Source organism: Rutilus rutilus (assembly GCF_951802725.1).
Source record: "Rutilus rutilus genome assembly, chromosome: 5".
Taxonomy (NCBI): domain Eukaryota; kingdom Metazoa; phylum Chordata; class Actinopteri; order Cypriniformes; family Leuciscidae; genus Rutilus; species Rutilus rutilus.
This window is the reverse complement of record NC_140213.1, coordinates 32,887,539-32,910,380: the sequence shown is the minus strand read 5'-3', so window position 1 is coordinate 32,910,380 and position 22,842 is coordinate 32,887,539. Positions and strand designations below refer to the sequence as shown.

At 37.1% G+C, this 22,842-nt stretch overlaps 1 protein-coding gene across 3 annotated transcripts in view; it reads left to right on the top strand.

Annotated features, from left to right (window-relative positions):
- Nucleotides 1-1,496: 1,496 nt before the first annotated feature.
- The window catches only part of frmd4a (FERM domain containing 4A), a 164,323-nt gene continuing 142,977 nt past the window's right edge, over nucleotides 1,497-22,842 (top strand). Inside the window, exon 1 of one of the 3 annotated variants that reach the window (XM_084409663.1) lies at nucleotides 1,497-1,515. Coding sequence is in view for 2 of the 3 variants with exons in the window: in XM_084409660.1 (XP_084265786.1) it covers nucleotides 9,630-9,674 (45 nt within the window). In the remaining variant the exon portion in view is untranslated. Of the gene's footprint in view, nucleotides 1,516-9,259; nucleotides 9,675-22,842 lie in introns of those variants that run through there. The other 2 variants (XM_084409660.1, XM_084409675.1) reach the window with 2 other exon arrangements.

Here is a 22,842-nt window from a genome sequence, read left to right as displayed (position 1 = left end):
AGCAGGGTGTTCAAATACTTATTTTCCTCACTGTATATTATAAGTCTTCTGAAATCATACAATAGTTTTGTGTGTGAGGAACAGACTAAAACTGAAGTTCTCATTATGTAGGCTACTTCACAATACTTTTATGGTGCTTTTTTTCATCATGTTGGAGCTCAACAGCCATCTTCTCATTTCATTATACTGAAAAGTAACTAGGATATTCTTTCTGTCCCATAGGAAAAAAAATCATACAGGTTTGGAATGACAGGAGGGTGGGTAAATTATGATAGATTTTTTTGTTTTTGGGTGAGCTATTTTTCTTACCTGATAGATATTTTACTGGAAACCAAGATAATTATTAAACCTAATCTTTGATGATTTACAAGCATTTGAACTAGAATGTCTTCACAAGTTGGTTTTTATATTTCACTATTATTAGTGAGGACATTTCACCTTCACACGTATAGCCAACCCAGAATACCCTCATTGACATCAACAAGCAGACAGTGTTGCTAAGGTTCCATGAAAGGTCTCATCTGTTAGTGACAGAGTGCTTGTGACAGTTGTAGGGGATTGCGGTAGGAAAGCCTCTTATAGGTAGTGACTGCAGTTTCCCAATGCTGCAGAGAGACTGCAAGGTTACTTCTCTCTCACACACACACACACACACACACACACACACACACACACACACACACACACACACACATACACACACACACACACACACACACACACACACACACACACACACACAGAGAGAGAGATTGGGGTTGCTGATTGGCTGAATGTTTATGAATGAATGAATCTGCTAGAAAGCTTGGATAAAAAAAAAAAAAAAGTCATGCTGGTTTAAATCACATAATGTTGTTGTTCATTCATCTCTTCCAATTAAATCTTTTAATCTATTCACATTATCTTTGTTACTTGGACATACAGTAAGCATGCCATATTAACTTTTAAATAATGGGGTAGCCTATGTGGTCTGGAAACATCAACTTGTTGACTAAATATTCTGGTTAAAAAGTGTGATTCAGACCTGATCACTTGATAGGATCGGATGACTAATCCAGTTTAGTATAGTCACTGACATCCAGGTGAAAGTGACTTTGAAAGAGCAATGTTTGGCAGTATTATCAGTATAAGTAACATTTTCAATGACATATAATCCTTCATTTGTGTACGACTATGACGTTAATCAGGACTAGCGCTTCCATATTCGTAAATAAACTCTTTTGAGTCAGTTCTTTTCAATGAATGTGTTCGTGGTTTTGAATCAAATGATTCGATCAGCTCACTCACGCATTGAATCGTTTGGAGCGATTTTTACTCATCAAAAAAGTAGCGCGAGAGACGCAGAACAGCACATAAATCAATAAGAGGGCTGGATTAAGTGGATATTTACCTACAGTAAATTGAAACAAAACCTTAAAAGCCTTTTATCATCTGTCAGCGATGAAAACTATCTTTAGGCTATAGCCTAATATTGGACACCTGCACGTGCAACTTGGGAATTAATCTGTACTGCTGGTAAAACATTTTTCACCCTTTATAATATGTTGTTGTTGGTTTGGACCTTTTGAAATGTACCCTTTTAAAGTACATTTGGACTGTAATAATAATAATACTATGGTAGGCCTACTATTTCAGTATAGTGGCTAACTAATTTTGTGTCACGTGACTTTTAGTGGTAATTTGCTTTTGACTGTGCACAACTTGTACTTGTAGCAGGTGTGGATGCTACAGCAGGGCCTAACTAGAATTTGCAAACCAGTATTTGGTTATGTAACCAGGCAAATGGCCATCATTTTGAATGTCGCTAGTCATTAATGTGTCGTGGAAGTCGTTGTGACTTATTTTAAATGCTCTTTAAGCACTGGGAAAGAAAGGACTGAGTTCTGTCAGTGACCGTATGTTGTAATGGTAGGCTACACTTAGCTCTTTTCCAGTAACCTTTTTACTGCTTGCTTATTAGTGCCAGTATATGCGAATATTGCCTATAAATATGCTATGCCTTTCTTTGCTGGTTAGCTTTGTGTGAATGGCTGTGAATAAAGAGATTTACCTTGCCACTCACTGCAGTTAGGTTAGTGTGTAAGATTTAATTTATTTAATTCCAGCAGAGGGCGCTGTTGTGTTGATATGTAGAATCTGCCTGCATTTTAAAATATTTATTCCAAATATTATTCTCTAAAATAATATAATTTCATTTAAAGGAAATTAGAAAAAATGGATCTTGTTTGTTTTATTGTTTCATTGAAATTACAAAAATGTAACAAAATGCAGCAAAATTGCTACCAAAATGCATTTGTAGGCTAGTTAACATATACAAAACATAGCCTACACAGTATCCTTGTTTTTTTTTCATTTCCTGGTGTGTTTGTATCTGAACTTTGCCCATCTATATAAAAAAACAACAGTAATAGTAAATTATTATTTCTATACTTTAGAAAACTCTTTATAATTATTTATGATGATGATGTTAGCTATCAATTACAATTGTAACATTTCAAGGTGATCAGTCTGATTTGAGATTAAATACTGTTTTTTTTTTTTTTTAAATCCTGAATTTTTAAGAGAAGGTCATGCATTATTGCTATTAAAATGAGCTTTACTGAATGCACATACTAGGTTCCACTTTACATAGACGTAGTTTTGAAAAGCATGAAGTTTCAGCAGCCACTCAAAAAAAAAAAAAAAAAAACGCTTTGAGACTCAATTCAATTCAACTTTATTGTGTGATATTATTATTGAATTCTCACTTGAGCGCTGCATGCTTTATTAAATCAATAGGGCACAGAAAGCAAATCACTCTAGCACAGGGTTATTTCTTCCTCTATCACTCTATCGTGTTAAAGTGATTTTAGGCTGACGTTTCTCTGTTCATAGAAGCCCACAGTTTTTACAATAAATGTATTAGGGAGAAACACGAACATTCTACCTTTCAAGTATTCATTTCATACAATCCGAATTGGACTTTCAATATTTTTTCCCAAGCATGGAGAATGTAACAAGCATGAATCATTATGAGTTATAAGCATGCCCAACTTCACATTTTTTGTCTGAAAACCAGAAGTATTAACCTGCTCTTGTGGTGATGATGCATTAATTAATATACACAGTTCAAACATGCAAGTTCTGTGTCAACCTGCTATTATGCGGCTAGGTGTGAATGGTTTATTTGTCTAGTGACAAGATCAATACAGATCTGGCTACATGATGGACCTTTAAATGCTCTTCTCTCATAGCTGACACTCAGTTAGATTGTGAGAACATATTGCATTCTTTTAATGTATTCTATTGCTATAGTCTGAATCCTATAAATTGCAATGCATTGCCATTAATGAATCTTGTTATATTTGACTTCAGTATGACTCATTTGGCAAAGCATAACACAATTCACTTATCTAATTAAGTTATGTAGCGGCTTTGCATTATATTAACAAAACAAAAAAAGAATCATAAATTGGCAAACAAAAATAATAATTAAAATCAATACTTGGCGTCTGTGTATTGATTCGGTATTGTCTTAAAATCTTATTGCAGTACTAGACAGTATTGATTTTCCTCCCATGTAGTCTTGACAGATCCCATGGGAGATACTTTATATTCTACCTTATTTAGGTTGATTTAATTTAAGTATATACTTGAATTTAAGTTATTTATTTGCTTGGTGCGGTGAGACTGTTTGCAAGTCTTATATATCATCACTGAAGATGTTTAGGCTACATACTGTATACAAATTATTTTACCAGCAGCTGACATGCATTTTGCTTTATTGCTTTTCACAGATATGATTATTTATTTTTGTGCCCAATCTGTGTGTTATTACAGCTATTTTTATAATATAATACTATGTACCCAGTCTGTGTGTAATTACAGCTATTTGTATATTTAAAATGCAGCTACATTTTTGTCGGCATAAAACTCATCCAAAATCATTTTCAAAAAGTAATAGTACAATCTGAGAGGTATCATTCAGGTAGCCTATACATCTATGGTGAGTTTAGCTATAGTGAGTTTAATCAGATGCCAAAACTCGTTTATATAAGCTGAATCGTTTATGTAAATGAGACCTTTTCCACTCATGTATGTGACGCATCTTGTTTATTTTCCAGACAGTTTTAAACGGCAGCAGGATTTGACTTCAAGCGTATCAAGATTGGCCTTTGCCCTCTTCTGGTTGGGATTTTTGATCTTTTCTTCATCTGACATTTAAAAACCCCACAGAGAGGAGAGATGAAGGCAAAAGGACAGAACATTCACAGAGGTCTTCAACAGGATAGCTCTTACCTGAACTACACACTGTAAGTCCCCAGTAAGGGCCTAACAAGAGTGACATGTAACACTGGAGTAATGGCTGTTGAAAATTCAGCTTTGCCATCACAGGGATAAATACATTTAAAATAAAAACACAGTTATTTAGGGGCCAAGCAATGTAGGCACCTATCGCAATCGTTAGTTGTCGTCTTCTAATTCTTTCTCTCTTGAGTCTATGGCAGCCCATAAAACTAAAAGTAGTCAAATTTGGCACACCAGATAGAGGACAGTCTGAACATCTGTCTGGGCAATTTTGGAGTCTCTAACTCAATCCCTGTAGCACCACCAACCATCCAAATTTGCACTCATGTTTATGCTAATAACTTTTGAACCGTATGGGCTTGAAACAACTTTTTTTCTCAGATTCCTTGGCTCAAGACGATACGATTTGCTTGACGTCATTTTTGTAATACATTTTTTTTCACCATTTTGAATTTTCCTATTTTACTACTTTTTCGAATGCCTCCTAGACCTTCTCCTAAATCGAACCAGATCATCTTCAGACCATGCTGACAAAAAACCATGGAATTCAAGTTGATTAGTCAAACCGTTCTCAAATAACTTGCGAACGAATTCTACGAAGAGCATGCCAAAGTGAAACATGAGGCTATACACTCACCTAAAGGATTATTAGGAACACCTGTTCAATTTCTCATTAATGCAATTATCTAATCAACCAATCACATGGCAGTTGCTTCAATGCATTTAGGGGTGTGGTCCTGGTCAAGACAATCTCCTGAACTCCAAACTGAATGTCAGAATGGGAAAGAAAGGTGATTTAAGCAATTTTGAGCGTGGCATGGTTGTTGGTGCCAGACGGGCCGGTCTGAGTATTTCACAATCTGCTCAGTTACTGGGATTTTCACATACAACCATTTCTAGGGTTTACAAAGAATGGTGTGAAAAGGGAAAAACATCCAGTATGCGGCAGTCCTGTGGGCGAAAATGCCTTGTTGATGCTAGAGGTCAGAAGAGAATGGGCCGACTGATTCAAGCTGATAGAAGAGCAACTTTGACTGAAATAACCACTCGTTACAACCGAGGTATGCAGTAAAGCATTTGTGAAGCCACAACACGCACAACCTTGAGGCGGATGGGCTACAACAGCAGAAGACCCCACCGGGTACCACTCATCTCCACTACAAATAGGAAAAAGAGGCTACAATTTGCAAGAGCTCACCAAAATTGGACAGTTGAAGACTGGAAAAATGTTGCCGGGTCTGATGAGTCTCGATTTCTGTTGAGACATTCAGATGGTAGAGTCAGAATTTGGCGTAAACAGAATGAGAACATGGATCCATCATGCCTTGTTACCACTGTGCAGGCTGGTGGTGGTGGTGTAATGGTGTGGGGGATGTTTTCTTGGCACACTTTAGGCCCCTTAGTGCCAATTGGGCATCGTTTAAATGCCACGGCCTACCTGACCATGTCCATCCCTTTATGACCACCATGTACCCATCCTCTGATGGCTACTTCCAGCAGGATAATGCACCATGTCACAAAGCTCGAATCATTTCAGATTGGTTTCTTGAACATGACAATGAGTTCACTGTACTAAAATGGCCCCCACAGTCACCAGATCTCAACCCAATAGAGCATCTTTTTGGATGTGGTGGAATGGGAGCTTTGTGCCCTGGATGTGCATCCCACAAATCTCCATCAACTGCAAGATGCTATCCTATCAATATGGGCCAACATTTCTAAAGAATGCTTTCAGCACCTTGTTGAATCAATGCCACGTAGAAGGCAGTTAAGGCAGTTCTGAAGGCGAAAGGGGGTCAAACAACAGTATTAGTATGGTGTTCCTAATAATCCTTTAGGTGAGTGTATCTCTGCAACACTTTAGCGTAATCAGACCAAACTTGGTGTGTGTTATGACAACCATGACCTCAGGGTACCTGCTCAGTTTCGGCACAGTGCCACCTAGTGATCAGGAGATATAAAAATATATATATAATATTTGCTTATAACTTCTGTAAATAAATGCAGCCTTGGTGAACATAAGAGACATTCAAAAACAAATCAAATTTAAAAATCTTACTGACTGACAGTAGTGTAAAGTAATCTTTTTGGTATGCTTTTTAAAAGATAGACAATACAGGATGGACTGCACAAGCTCTTCAAATATCGTGCATATTGCCCAAAGAGTAAGAGAGATGAGCATAGAAAGTTAAAAAATAAGGAGACATGCAGTAGATAGCTTTGCATATAGTTAGCATTTGATCTTTTTGGACTAGACTGGAACTAGGTAGTGCATTGAATGCTTTTATTTCAAAAGAACAAGGAAAATTGTATTCCTCACATAACTGAAGCAAATAAGACCAAAGTGTATCTTGACCACAGTACTGCTGTCACATGAATTAAACCTCAGCACGCACTGTTTTGGCAGGGTTTTGATTCTGTCCTGGCAACACAGACCCTCTGCCACACCCGAACGCCCCCCACCCTGATGTCTCGAGTCAGTCAGTCCGAACGCGAGTGTGACTTCATTTATCTTTGTTAGTCCACTGCTGCTCTGAAGGGATAATTAGTCCTGTGTGGGTTGGAAGAACCAGCCAAGGAAAAAACGCGTGTGCATGTGTGTGGAGAGAGAGAGAGAGAGAGAGAGGGAGACCCAGGTGTGTGAGCTTCTGTAAAACTACACAAAGCAAATCCTTTCAAAGGGATAGTGCTTTTAACCCTTTTGAGGTAGTGTCACATGGGACGAGATCCCATAAGGAAAAGCAGACTCTAAAAAAGTGCTGCCTTCTCACCTTGTGGATTGTGTATATGTGTGAAAAAGAGAGGGAGAGTTGCTATATCTAATCATATGTTTGGGGAAAGTATGTTAGGTCCCCTGAGGCTCCTCTCTCTATCGCTCTTTCTTTCTTTTCTTTCTTTCTCATTCATTCATTGGACCAAGAACAAAATCACAGATTAGAACGAGATTTTTACGGTTTCTGAAGAAAATGTGATGCTTGCATAGAGATAGATAGATAGATAGATAGATAGATAGATAGATAGATAGATAGATAATCAATGTTAATAAATGTACAGTATATTAAAATTATAGAATTTTTTTAAAACTTGTCCAAATATAAAACACTAAAAACAAAAATGTAATCTTGATACTATAATATAATTTTATATTAAATTAGTGTTTATAAATGTAGGTTTTTATTTTAGGTTTATTATAGGCTTTGAGCATGTTGCTATGCAGTTACTAGGTTATTCTGCACTGTAAGAAATGATATGATCAATAAGTCATGACAACATATGTTTTTCATTATTTGAACTCATCAAAATAAGTTAAGCAATTTTCTAACAATTATTTAAGTTGAAATTACATATAGCCAAGGTGATTGTACTTAAACATTTTAGGCAGCGAGTTTTTTTTATTTTTATTTTTATTACATTGCGGGTGGTTGGTAATTGAATAAGAAAATGTGAGTTATGCTTGTCTCAGTTTCGTGTGTAAAAGTTATCGCCATGGTGCTGTGGGTTGTTACCTGGGTGTTTCTATGCGTTTGCTCTGTCCAATATTGCACAATACAATATTGTACAATATTTTCATGATTTGTTATCACAACTTTTTTTTCGTTTGACAAATCAGCTTATATTCACTAATGTTGTTCAGATAATATAATATTATTTTGAGTTTCTGTTGAACTAATCTCTTTCTTTGTATTAACTACATTTTTTAATTTGAACTCAAAATTTTAAGGCAACCAGGTTCCTCTTTTAAGTTAAACCAACAATCATTTTTTTTACAGTGTAGGTTTTTTTGAAGGATTTTTAATCTTGTTGGTTTGCAGTTGCTGCGGGTGGCTGCTGGGTGGTTGCTTACTGGTGCTTTCCAGTGGAAAAGTCACTACCATGATGCTAGGGTGTTTTAGGTGGTTGCCAGGGTGTTACTATGCAGTGCATGTTTTTTGCATATTGCTATGTAGTTGCTAGGTTGTTCTGGGTGGTTACTAAGGGGTTGCTTAAAGGCTCAAAAGTCTTTGATATTCTAGTCCAGATATGCCTCAGGTCTAGCCTGGGTTTCCCCATGCTGCCTTGTGCGCATTCCATGGACCAGATTTTCGCCTCAGCGAGGGGACCAATCACAGAACGGGGAGGGAGCAGCAAGACGATGACGACGTCTGTGAGACACACCGAAGCAGTTTGTTTATATCTACTGTATGGATCCAACATGGCAGCAGACGCGAAGTTACCTTTCGATGCAGCCTTAGATAGTGTTCTAAGTAGTTTAGAATGCAAGTTTATTTCGTCTTCTTCCTCGTCGAATTTCTGTCGCTCTACATACGTCATCTGGTATAATTGAAATGATTGCCTATGAGTTACGTACAGGCGCATTTGATAGACATTCGTAGCGCCCAATAAACGGCTCTGGGCATTTGTAAACCACGCCTCAAATACGAGAAAATGAACATGTGGTTCCCAGACAACGTCTCAATGAGAAGAGGTCTGACGTTAGCCAGGCTACCTCAGGTCTCTCTTTCAATGTAAATCTGTTTTTGTTTTTGTTTTTCTCCGAAATTGTAAGTCTGATTGCATAGAAAACTACCCTACCACAATTTAAAGCACAAGTGAAATGTGTTGAGTAAAACACTGGTTAATGGTTTGTTCAAATCCTTTACATTAAGTATAAACAATAGTAATACAGTAGCAAGCACTTATTCTTTTTCTGCATTATTCATTTTTTTTCTTTTAATTTAGGCAAAGTGATGCTATCTACTGGCACTTACAAATCAATCCTTTTAGAGAAAGGGAAGGTGTGTGTGTTTGCTTGTATCCTAAGTGGCCTCATGGTACTTGATATGATTTCTGTGTTCATTGATGGGTGGGCTCTCTCTCTCTCTCTCTCTCTCTCTCTCTCATTGCCGTGTTTGGTTGTATCAGTCGGATTTGTGAACGTGAGAGCGCATGTGTGTCTGCAGTGCTGCTTGGTCATTTGAAACGGCAGTCTCTGCCTCCTCTCGGACCGTATGTGTGTGCGAGTGCGTGCATGTGTGTGTCCGTCCTCAGGGAGGAGGGAGTCTAACAGGCTGTTGGAGATCAAAGAAGAGACGTTTCATTTGGATGAAGGACGGAGCTTGAACAGTGCTTTGGGATTTCTGAACGGAGGGGAAGACGTTGAGGAGAGAAGTAGGGAGCGTATGGCCACGGGAACGGGAAACTATTGTACAGTGTCCTGTGAAAGAGTATACAATACATTTCTTGAGCGTTAACTAAACATTGCCTGGACAATTTTGGTGGTGTTGTAGAGCGTGACGATTGCCTTTAGGGTTTCGGCACGCTACTTGAACATTACTTAAACGCTTGTTTGCAGTATATACATCATGGCTGTGCAACTGATGCCCGAATCTGCCGTCTGCCTGCTTATGGTGAGTACGGTGCTCTTTGAGCCAACTCTAAACACATGCACACACTTAAACACACCCTCGGGATTTAGTTTTATGAACTATCTGTCACATTTGACCTGATGGGTTTGACTGCTGCTCAGTCTTTCTTTTTTTTTTTACTTACACACACACAAAAGCAGTAGCACGTACACTCTGCAGCACCGCCACCAAACGCTGACCGAATTGCAGCACGCCACACTAACATTGCAGTGAAAAACCTCTGACAGGTGCCCTGACATCAGCATCTAGGAACAAGCCCTCGCCGTATGTCGTCTCTTGTACAACTACCTCTGCTTTGAGAGAAATCTGGAGTTCAGCGAACGCACATTTGCAGAGTGTGCTTTTCAAGCACTGGGGTCTTATTACTGCACGATGGGCTTCTTTTTATTAGTGCTGATTTTTGTTTCGCTGACTTTGTGTATGTGTGCGCGCTCAACCTGTTTGGCTGAATAAGGTGTTTGGCCTCTTTTTTTTAAATCTGGGAATTGTGTGAAATCAGGTGGATGATGATTATTGATTGTGTGCACCTGTTTCAACGCCGTTGAGTTTGTCTATTGTGCTTTTGAAAGGTGTGGAGAAAGGTTGTGAAGCTGAAAGAGAGAGGGGGTGTGGCGTAGACTGGTGTAGGATCACCTCTGGAAAGACAAGGAGAACGCATGTCACTCGCCTCAACCCTCTGCCCTACCTGTAACAGCTGTCTGTCTCCATGGTGATGGGCCACGGTGAGACAGACAGGGAGAGAGAACGAGAGAGCAAAGTGCTCTGCAAATAAGCTTTCATCTTCTATTTCTCATTTTCTTTTAACTGCTTTTATCACCTCTGACACTGGAGTTCAGAATACCTTGGAATCAAATCCAAATCCACAATTGCTTCAGAAGATCCATCCAGGGATGCAGTGATATAGGAATTTGGGCTGTTACTGATATGCAAAAAGAGGGATAGTTCACCCAAAAATGAAAATTTTGTCATTTACTCACCCTCAAGTTGTACCAAACCTGTATTGGTTTCTATCTTCTGTTGAACACAAAAGAAGATATTTTGAAGAATGTCGTTACTCAAACAGTTGACGTTAGCCATTGACTTCCATAGTAGGAAAAAAAAATACTATGGAAGTCAATGGGGTCCATCGACTGTCTGAGTAACGACATACTTCAAAATATCTTCTTTTGTTTTCATCAGAAGAAAGAAATTCATACAGTTTTGGTACAACTTGAGGGTGAGTAAATGTTGACACAATTTTCAGTTTTGGGGCAACTCCCTCTTTTTGAACTCCTGTTTTGTTTGTCGTTTTAAAACACATTGTGCACACTATAATTAAAATGCTACAATGTACAGTAGAAAAAGAAATAATAAGAATTATGGATAACTGTGGATAACTCTTGCATGCATTTTTTATGAAATTAGATAACTAATTGTCCATGAAAATTTCCTGGATTTTTTTTATTAAAATGACCTTTGCCATTATCTAATTACTAATTACATTATAATGTTGTTATGCCTAAATTCACTTGTAGCATTTAAAATGATTGATTTTAGATTTTAGTGTTTTATATTTCATTTATTTTAACAAAATAGTATAGAATTTATATATTTTTAAATTTCTATCTATCTATCTATCTATCTATCTATCTATCTATCTATCTATCTATCTATCTATCTATCTATCTATCTATCTATCTATCTATCTATCTATCTATCTATCTTGTTCTCCTTGTCCTTGTGAAGTTCTCTCACTCTCTCTCTGTTTCTCATCGTTCATAAATGTTGCCAGAACGGTCAGATGACACATTCGCACATGCGTTTATAAACCCCATTCCAAATATAGACAGCTGAACGTGTTGAGTATTCCTAAAGGCTCCTCGTCGCTCCTTGTTTTTAGGCAGAGATGATTGCATTTTCTTCATATAATTTATTCATTATACTGCCTCAGTGGCTGTATGTTTTTATAAAGCCAGAGTTCACATTCAAGTACACACTTTATCATGTTAAATCTTTGGTAACACGTGAAATATTAACATGATTTTGGGCTGCTTTTTGATGAATATTAATGATGTATCTGCAGTGAGCATTAATATTTCAGTCAGAACGTTAATTAAGATGCTTGACATTTGTAAGAGGCAAGAAACCACAATAAAACACAAGCATGAATCCATGGGAAACACTGTGGCAGTGTCATTCTCATTCTTTCTCACTCTGAGGGAGACATCTCCTGCCAACCAGACCTTCTTCCTCTCACTCTCATTAGCCTTCCAATAAAAGCAGCAAACACTTCATATTTTCATTCATCTCCTGCATTTGTCACGGTGACATCACTGCACACATCGGTTTCCTTTGAAGCACAAAAACCTAGACGGTAAAATATGATCAAAGTTAACGGTCGATCTGGGGGGATGGTGCAAATTATGCACACGGTATGAACAGAAAACTGCCTCTTTTTTCGCTGTTTACGATTTGTATGTATCATGGGAATTGTGGTACTGTAGAATACTGTAGAATTCATAAATAAAAAGTAAAACTGAACATATTTAGCTCTTTTTCCCCCCAGGACGTTGCACTCGATCTGAGCAGTAAAACTGGATTCTTTTATTTGTCGTTTATAATTTGAATACATCATGGGACATTTTTTGGGTGATTCTACACACAGACACACACACAGGCGCGCACACACATACATACACATTATAGTCTCATCAAGGCTGCATTTATTTGAATGAAAAAATAAAACCATAACACTTGAAAATATTATTACAATTTAATATAACTTTTTAATTGTAATATATTTTAAAATGTATGTAATTTATTCCTATGATGGTAAAGCTGTCTTCAGTGTCACATGATCCTTCAGAAATCATTCTAATATACTGATTTGCTAATCAAGAAACATTTATTATTGGTGAAAACAGTTGCTTAATATTTTTGTAACACTGGGATTGATTTTTTTATACATTATAGAACATTATAAACAGCTTTACTGTCAATTTTGATCAATTTAATGCATCCTTACTGAATAAAAGTATTAATTTCTGTAATACCGTGAATACATTTTTTGGGACAACATTAACATCTAATTAGCATCTGTTTGTCTTATACAATTGAATATAAATAATAATAGCACTTAGCATTTCACCTGCATGTGATAATGCAGAATTCATGGATTTATGACACAATGTCTCAGATGGTGACACACCCACACGCCCCACACAGCATGCGGTTCCTGTACTAACCCATCTGTTCGATTACCATGGTTACAAAATGGTATACGACCCCACCTATCAGCTCCTCCTTAGCCATCTTGCCATCGAACTAAATCAATTTACAGAAACAGCCTGTGACTGAAAATGTTCACTTAATAGGCTCATATCTTCTGCTTTGTCAAAATATTTTATTTATTGTTTACACACTTTTACAGTGGCTCTGACAATTACTCATCATCACACGTCTCTCTCTTCTGATGAATACTTAATTAGTTTCAGTATCCTGCTGTCATATCATGTTATCACCAGCACAGTGTATGCAGCCTAACAATGCAAGCTTTCATTCTGGGAAAATCAGTTTCTTATGGGAACTGCATGTGCACATAAGCGGCATCTACGTGCACCGTGCTCCATCATCAACCCATATCTCTTGCTCTGTACTATTTGTGTCTAGATCAATAGCCTTATCTGTCTGAGATCCTCTGGGATGTTCAGTACAGCTCTGCGACCATCAGAATCTCATTACGACTGCAGATAGTGGTTTTAAATGCATTCTGGTATTGGGCTGGCATTTTTATTTGTGTTGTGAGACTAGGGTTCCTGTAGCTTAAACAGTAGCACATGGCGCTAGCAACTTCAAGGTCATGTATTTGAGTCTGATGCGTGGATGAACTGAAAAAAGAAATGTATAGCTCGAGCTTTGAGTCACTTTTGATAAAAGCATCTGTCTGTAGCAGCATGTAAATGTGAGTGAATTGTTCAAAGTAGCAGTGAAATGCCATAAATGATAAGGGACATTTAGGTTAATCGGAGAGCTGGTAAAATAATTGAATACTTCATCAGAATATCTAAAACAAGTTAATTTTGTCTGTGTCTATAAAATGTCTTATGATCTTTTGTCTAAAACTAGTGTTTAATTTTTTTGCTTTGTTTATAAATTATTCTTAAAGGTAGTTGAAGCTGCCTAAATATGGATTTTGGACTTTTAAAAATGGTCATCATTCACTTGCATTACATGGAGAAAAATCCTGGAATGTTTTCCACTAAAACCTTAAAGGTGCTAAGCTATGTTGGGTGACGTTCGAAGTATTGTCAAACAAAACGGAGGCTAGCTCGACCCTCCCTCCTCCTCATCCCGTCCCCTCCCCCGATGTAAATTCGGGACTTTGCGCGTTCCTTCTCCTTTTCCCTCTTCTTTGCTATTTGTTCATCGGAATGTCGTCTCTTTGGCCGTGTGTCGGCCATATCAAAATTCAAGAGAATATAATTCTAACGTTAGTCGTTGTCGTTGTCTAGGACATCTCTCCTCTAGCTAACTTCCCTATTCATGCTTCTCTCTCCTCTACTCCCCACACCCCCCCCCTTCATGTGCATGCGCACTAACCCCCCAACCCCCACCCCCAAATCATTCTTGTCGGTTATTGGCTGGAACACTGTTTGTTATGTTTCGTGGTCCAGGTTGGCCCAGTTTGTTTTTGTTGCCGTTTGTGGAGCCTGGGCTGTCTACAGAGACCGCGTTTTTTTACAGTGTGTTCAGGGGACTGGCAGCTAGCGGATAGTGAGGAGATGTTGGCTGTATGTGCCCAAAAAAATGTCAGCCTAAAAAAACATGTGACATCGTTTAGAGCACCTTTAATTTCTCTTTGGCTGAGGAAAGAAAGTGATATACTGTACATCTTCTTGGATGGCCTTGGGGTGAGTAAATAATCAGGAAATCACTGCAGTTTTAAAGAGAAAATACTCAGCAATGGTGTTGACTTATAAATTTGCACATGGTTTGTCTTAAAGCATAATAAAAACACCACATAAACATATAAACAACATTTAAAAACTTGATTTTCACTACAGAGGGACTTTATTACAATACATAATTAGCAAAAACAAAAGTAAAGCGGCAGCCCCTCACGGACAACTGCTGCATAAAACCACATAAATGTCCCAGGCCTGGTCCTCTCTCGTCCTTCACTGTCGTCCCTCCTCCTCTTATCCATCCGGAGCTCCTCCGTGATACACTCAAGACTGATGTGGCGCTCAGGTCACGCTCATTATCACTCGCTCCACCGGCCTCGCTCCGTTCCCACAGCTCTCGCCCCCGCCCTGCTTGCCATTTTAAACTGAATCGTGCATTATAAAATGTAGTAATGTTGCAAACATGGTAGTTCTCAGCACATTTGCATATTGGGATTGTCGTATTCGCTCTGACAGTCACTGCAGAAAAAGGACTTTAGATTCAAATGTAGCAGGGAACCTCTCAGGATATATATAAAAAAATCTATTTTTCCCTATTCCCATTCTTTCGTTTCCTCTCTCTAGCCTTCTGTCATTAAAGATCAGCTGCATACCACATTACACTGGAGAGTTTTTTGCTGTCCAACGGAGGATGCTGAGTGTATTTCACCTTTTAAAAGGACTTGACAGTTTCTTGGCCTTGAGTAGCATTTTGCATATTTGGCCCAGAAGTGCAGTGACAAAGGTGATGAGATAAGCAAATTCTGCCAATGAAAAGATTTCATGAGTTGAAAAGATTCCCATGAAATTTTAATTATTTGAACATGGTCTTTTAGCTTGAAAATCTTGCAAATTCAACAGCGTTTTGTATTAATATATAATTGTATAAATTACAACAGTTTCTTCTTTCATGTTCTTAATCTTTTTCTTTCTACCTGTTTATATTATATATTTAATATATATATATATATATATATATATATATATATATATATATATATATATATACATACAGTCAAACCAAAATTTATTCAGACACCTTCAAAATTTCTCACATTATCACAGTTTATTCACTATAATTTAGAAAACGGTAATGAAATATGACAAGAAACAATTGATATTTCACTGGTTTTCGCCATCCTTCTGTTAGACTGTCTCACAAATGAATTAGGTTCAATAGCTGTTCGCTGTTAAATTTAAGTACACAATTAGATAATACCAATTTAGGTCAATAAGTTACCAAGCAATGCTTACTTTTGTTCAGTCTGTGGTGTAAAAATGTCGCATTAGCAATTAAAGAAAAAGAAAAAAACTCTTAAGCAAAACATGGGCAGGTCAAAGTGTCTGAATAATTTTTGGTCACAAATTTGTATAATTTTTACTGGTAGTCCACTGTATGAATTTTTGGGTATAATATGTCACAGTTTACTTTATTTTGCTATCTTCACTTACATAAATGAACTATAAATGAAGACTTACATAAATGTCCTGCACCCACTAGTAAATCAAATATAAAAAATTATATCTGGTGTATATCTTTTTGGTTTGACTGTATATTTGTCAGTTTAAAAAAAAAAAAGTGTTCACTCAATTTTAATTGGGTATAGATAAATAACTGTAGTAACAGTAATTGTTTTGGCAGAATCTAGTGTCTATGTAAAAGGTCGCAGTGAAAACATGCTCTACCTGCTCAGATGTTTGGACACATGTGGGCTTGAGTGCTGTCTGTTGAGACTCTTCTGAGAGAAACAGTTATATAGTCCACAGGGAGCTGTTAGGATGAGCGAGCGTTTACTTTTATCTCCTGTGTTTATTATTTTATAACCTCTTTTCTGTCTTACCGGCTTTAGTGCAGTGCTTGAGAGATGCCATCCTTCACTGAAACGTTTCTACAAGAGAACGTGTGTCAGCCGATCTATAACATAGCACTTCCTCAAAGTGTCTCTTGTGAGTGTAAATGACGCCCTTGCTTTGGAGACGTTCTAACTTTATCATTTTTCAGAAGGTGTAAAGCTAGTCTCAGCTTCAGACAGCACGCCCACTGACCGCCTACAGTCCTTTCACCGAACACAACAATGCCCAGAGCTGGATGAACTCACCAGCTCTGATTCTGATTGGTTGACTATCCAAAGGTTTTGTTTCAGTCTATCTGGAAACAAAGTTGTTTTAAAGGGGTCCTATTATTCCTTTTACAAAGTCTTGATTTTGTTTTTGGGGTGTACTAGAATATGTTTTCATGCTTGATTCTTCCAAAAACGCATTATTTTTCACATATTTTACCTTATTGCGGCATCTCTCTCCCTAGTCTGGCTCGAACACGCCGATTTCGATGAAGCCCCTCCTTCCGAAATACGAAATGTGCTGTGATTGTTTAGCTGGCCTAGTGTGTTGTGATTGGCAGCCTGATTTGTCTGAAAACTAAGGTAATACAAACAGTAATCGATCACAAAACCATTACATGGTTAATTTTCCTAAAGAGCGGTGAACCGTCTTACAAAAGCGAGAGCTTATAAAAGCAACAGAAAACAAGCTGTTTTCCATATTCCAATTGCAGCACAAAGATAAGCATTGGGGTTATAATGTTCAGGAACAGTGTTTAAAGTATTAACCACTCTAAGTTCATCAGCCTTAGGAAGGTCAAACAAATTATTTTTGGCAACGTTGTGGAAAAAACAGCATCTCTTTGACAGCGACAACACTGTCTTCTCTAATGCAGCTCAGCCAGGCCTCGTCCCTTTTCTGCGTAGCTATTCCGTGGGCAGAATTTATTTAAATGAGTACCATTGTGACTGGAAAAATCGCGTTGTAGTCCAAATGAGCCGTTCATGATTGTGTAGTTCTTGAAAAGTGGATGCTGTTAAATAAAATATCTCCCTTTGGAGTGGACTTTGAGCTTTGTAAACTTGCAGGTCTTTTTTTACGCTCAAACAGCAACATTACACTCTAACTAAAGTTGAAAAAGTGGAAAAGCATAATAGGACCCCTTTAAGGTACCAGGCTTCAAAGTGAGTGCTTTGAGGAAGATCAAGTTATTAATGAAGACACTTGGTAGCAAGTAAATGAAATATGCTCAAGCAAAACCTTTTCTAATTTGTTTGAAGTTTCGGACTTAACCGGTCTTTTGACCATCGGCTTCAAGTTTGCTTCTTTTTGGGTCTATGCAAGACTACTCCGTTGCAATTTTTGATATGAATACTGAGAGGTACATGTTCATGCCATTTATCTACATTTAATCATCCACACCCCCAATTATTTTGGTAGAAAATCATTACAAAGTCAACATGGAATCAAAGAGCTAATACAATATATTGAAATAAAATCGAATGGGTTAATGCTACAGTCAGATCGTGAAGGATGCAATTAAAATAAATACATGTAATATAAACCAGCAGTGCATTTATTTATTTGCTGGCAATCTGACAAAAAAGCTTGATGGTTTAACATTTGAATATTAGTATTGTAATATTACAGTTTTATTTTACAGTACAATGGTAAAATTGCAATATCTATTATTTTAATAATCACAACAAAAATAATTATTTTAGTCATATTTCGTTATTTTAGTCAAATTGAATTGGTCAAAAATAATAGGAATGTGGCATATTAGTTCAAAAAACTTTAAAGTGTTCACTTTATAGTTACTGAAAGAGGTCTGAGTACTTATAAGAGTATACCCGAGTGTGAACAATTTTTTCCGTATCGGTCATCGGAAATTATGGTTTGCACAAAAATAAGCAGTCCATTTTTTTTCCGCTGTTTTTTTTAATCAGATGCGTTCTGCAACAGAATCAGCCTAATCATTAAATCTTAAAAAATGTAATCTTTCCAAGTAGAGCTATTAAGGCAATTGTGAAAATTCCTCTATTTTTGCATATTGAAATATAATATATTGCAAAAAACCAAAGTGTCAGTTTTTAAATCAAGTTTCTTGACCACCTGAAACTTTTGGCTGACGTCACCAGTCCATCTAATTTTACAAGCTCTCCTTTCCAACCATTTATCTGCATTTTGAAAAACATCATACCCATATTTCAGTCCAGTCTATTCCCATTGCAGTCCCTGTCCCTGCACTTTTTCTCACATACACTCTCAGAAAAAAAGGTACAAAAGCTGTCACTGGGACAGAACTTTTCAAAAGGGTTCTAATATGTACCATTTAGGTACTAATATGTACACGTTTGGTATCAATATGTACCTTTGAGGGACAGCTTTTGTACCTTTTTTTTTCTGAGAGTGTATAATATCCTATTTTACTCTGAAATACATTTGATTATGGAAATGAAATGGGTTTTGAACATTTTTATGTTGACTACAATATTATACGTACCATTTTTTACCGTAACATTTTTACTTGCTATCTGTCTGATGATGTCACCTGTACATTAGGTCTGTTGTACATTACGCACAGTACATTAAATGTAATATGCCCTTGATTAAAACAGCACAGAGCTCTGCATCTTCATTTTAGCAGTATGCAGTCTGTTCACACACTGAGCTAATGGAGAGGAATGGATCATCTCTCTCTCGCTCCCACAGAACAGCCCTTGAATCTGCACTAACCTCATTAAACTGCCTGCATACGGGACATGAATGGAAAAATTAGGTTTGAGATGCACACATGCGAGATCAGAGCCGCACATACACACCAGATGTCTCTGCCACGTTCACTTTTAATCATGTTAGAGCTTATTACTGCGCTGGCCTTCCGTTGTTTGGCTTTATCGATGATGTCACCCCTATGTCTATGTGAGTGTGTGTGTTTGTGTGTGTGTTCACACATATCTGATATATTGAGGTCAGTGGAGCATAACACCTCTCAAACAGGACATCCATCACTGTGTACTTCACCAAGAGAGGAGAGAGAGAGAGTAGTATGTATGTACAATCCTGTTGTTCCGACAGCAGCTGGTCTGGTCTACACTGAGTGTGAAATGTTTTGTCCAACCTAAAAAATTATTTGATATGGTAACATCCAAGTAACTGGTTTAATTCAAGTTGATGAAATGATTTAAATGTATAGTTTACCCAAAAATGTGTATTCTGGTCTATACGATTCATGCTCTACATTCCCAGTCATACAAACAGTTTGTGACGAACAAACTGTTGTTCTCAAATCTAATTCTTACACATAAAAAAAAAAATGGCATTAAATGTTAATGTACACAGTTTTTTAGCTAATAACAATTTAACAACTATCTTTTTATTGGCCAAAGCGTATAGCTTTAAAAGACTTAAAAGACACATAAGTCATAAGTGTAACTTGTTATTATTAACTAAAGCTAAAATGAATAAAAATCATTTTCAGTTATTTAAATGAAGATGAAGTAAAATAAAATATAAATATTAGATGAAAAACTTACTTGAGACATTTTGCCTCGGTAGCTAAATTACATTGTCTAGTTTGATTTTAGGTTCTTTAAAGTACAAAAATGACTAAAAATAAAAAAAAGCTAAATAAAAATGACAAAAACAGACACTAAATTTATAATAAAACCTGAAAATATAAACATAAAAGCTAATTCAATTCATGAAAATTCACGCTAATTCATGAAAATAAAAATAAAATACTATAGTATATAACACTGCAAGTCAAATGAGTCACTTTTATGGTACTTTCTTTGAAGATGTTTTCTCGACAGCCTCTGTTGCTGGTCATATTAATTGTAAAGTTTAAAATCCATGAAATATTACACAATAACTTACTTTGTTTTCCACTGAAGAAATAGTCATACAGGTTTGGAGCAACATGAGGTTGAGTAAATATAGATATCTTTGTACATTTTTGGGTGAACTATCTCTTTAAATATATGACTGAATCAATGTGACAACATTAGGTTACCAGTGACTTTACGTCTGTCACATTACATTATTTTTAGAGTAGCTTGCAGCTCCGAAATGATTTTAAGTGTGACAAAAATGATGATCTAACATGTTGATAATCATTAAGGGCTTTTTTTAAGAAAAAACATTGGAAGCACAAATAACTTAAAAGTATTTTTTTTAGAGATCAGATCAAGTAGAAATAGCTCCTTAAGCTAACAACTGCACATGCTTCTGGTGTATTCTGAGAGTCCTGGTCCTGACCTGGGTGTGTGTGTGTATTACTTGATATTCTGCAGAATGACATCATGCAGAGGGTCTAAGTGGAGAGAGAGAGAGAGAGATAGAGAGAGAGATGGTGATTTATAACAGTATTGGGAAGTAGACCCCCCTTCTTCACACACACACACACACACACACACACACACACACACACACACACACACACACACACACACACACACACACACACACACACACACACACACACACACACACACACACACAGCTACAAGACTGCTGTGAGATGAGACCCCATGCTGCTGTGAACCAAATAAAACTTCCTCCTCATTAAAATGTATACAGTGTGTGCATATAATTAATGATTTTGCCCTGTAATAAAACTGCCAATCTCTATATTCAGTCGTCAGCTCATATCCCACGAGCAAATCCATCCAGGATGTGCCACTTTTCAATAAGACAGAGGTTATGATATTGCTGCAGGATCGCTAGAGGCTGTTGATCTCTGAGCAATGATCAATATTAATCTGTGTGTATGAAGCAGCAGAGACTGTGGATTAAATATCACTGTCCGTAATTGAGAAGATCAATGGGGTGCTGTTTCCTGTGACTCTATATTTATACACCTTATAGATTTCCTCCCTGCACTGCGGAGCTCAACCTCTCACCTCATGCGGCGGTTTGTCCTGTCCTACTGTGTTTGTGTGTTGGAGGGAAGATGGCGAGTTAATGTGGCAAAGAAAGGAAGAGGAATGGATAGAGTGTGTGTATGCTGTTGGAAATGTTAGAGGTAGATACTGATTTGGGAATATATAAAACTTGTATTTGTTTTATTTGTCAAATGCACAGTACTTGTGGAATGAAATGCATTATTTTTGTAAGAATTTACATTATTAACTGACTGCCACAATGACACCACAATCGGTTATTGTTATGCGGCTGCTGAGGCTTTACTATGGTTTTTATGGTGTTTGCTAGCTGGTTGAATTTACATTTTATTTATTCATGTACCAGACAGCTTACAAATGAGGAATAGAACTTAGTCAGGCTAGACACCATATTGAATCGAAGACGGGTGAAAACGAGGCTGTTAGGGATAGACTTAGTCTTTACAATGGCACGCACAAAGGTCCTAGATCATGTAATTTTCACAACTCACAACTTTTAAAACATTTATCAAGGTTTTGTCTACTAAAAGTTTTTTTTTTCCTGAAAGACGTTTCGTAAAAAATCGGTGTTGTTAAGCAACAATACAAGAACACACTGTATTCTGTCCCTCACAGCCTCATTTTCATCCCTGTCAAAGATTAAAGGGGTCATATAATGCCATTTTTGTACAAGCTAATATGATTCTTTAGGGTCTAAATGAAAAGTTTGTAATATACTTTAATTAAAAATTCTCATTAGTATTGTAAGAAAACACTAATTTTACCTGGTCAAAAACAGCTGTTTTCAGCACGCCGTTTCAGTGCATGTGTCTTTAAATGATAATGAGCTTTGCTCACCCCGCCCCTCTGTTCTGTGCGTACACCGTTTTTAATAATAACACAATAACCATAACGCGTTGTTCATTATAAACGTGGGATTATGAATTATATTGAGAACGTCGTACAACATGCCGTAATGTACCCTGAGTGTAAACAGCCGCATTCATGCAGCAAGCGATTTGCAAAGATTAATATAAATATTAATATAAAGGTTAATAAAATGTTACACTCACTTCAGTTATTCTGGAGGTGCAGCAGGAACATGAATAGTTGGTACCGATCCTTTTTTCAGGAGCTTCTTAGCAAAACCAGCTTTACTGACCCTCGTTTGTAAAGCAGTCTGGTGTGTGAAATGATTCGCGCAAACATGAAAGCATTGACGTTGATCGTGGGGAATATTCCCTTCGAAAACAAACTCAGCCACTGCGTCTTCAGCGGTTCGGATTTAGGAACATCAAAATGACTGCTGTGCTCCTTATTACAGCCAAGAACAGAACACCACAATCGCTTAGCATTTAGCCATTCTGCTCATAGACAGTGCTCCAGCGTATCAACAATGACCGCGCCAGTCCGCACGGACTATGATTGACAACGGCTTGATTTGAGATGGGGGAAAACATATAAGAAGATTTAAAAAAAAAAAACACTGGATGGATTTTTATTATTTTATGATGGTTGTGT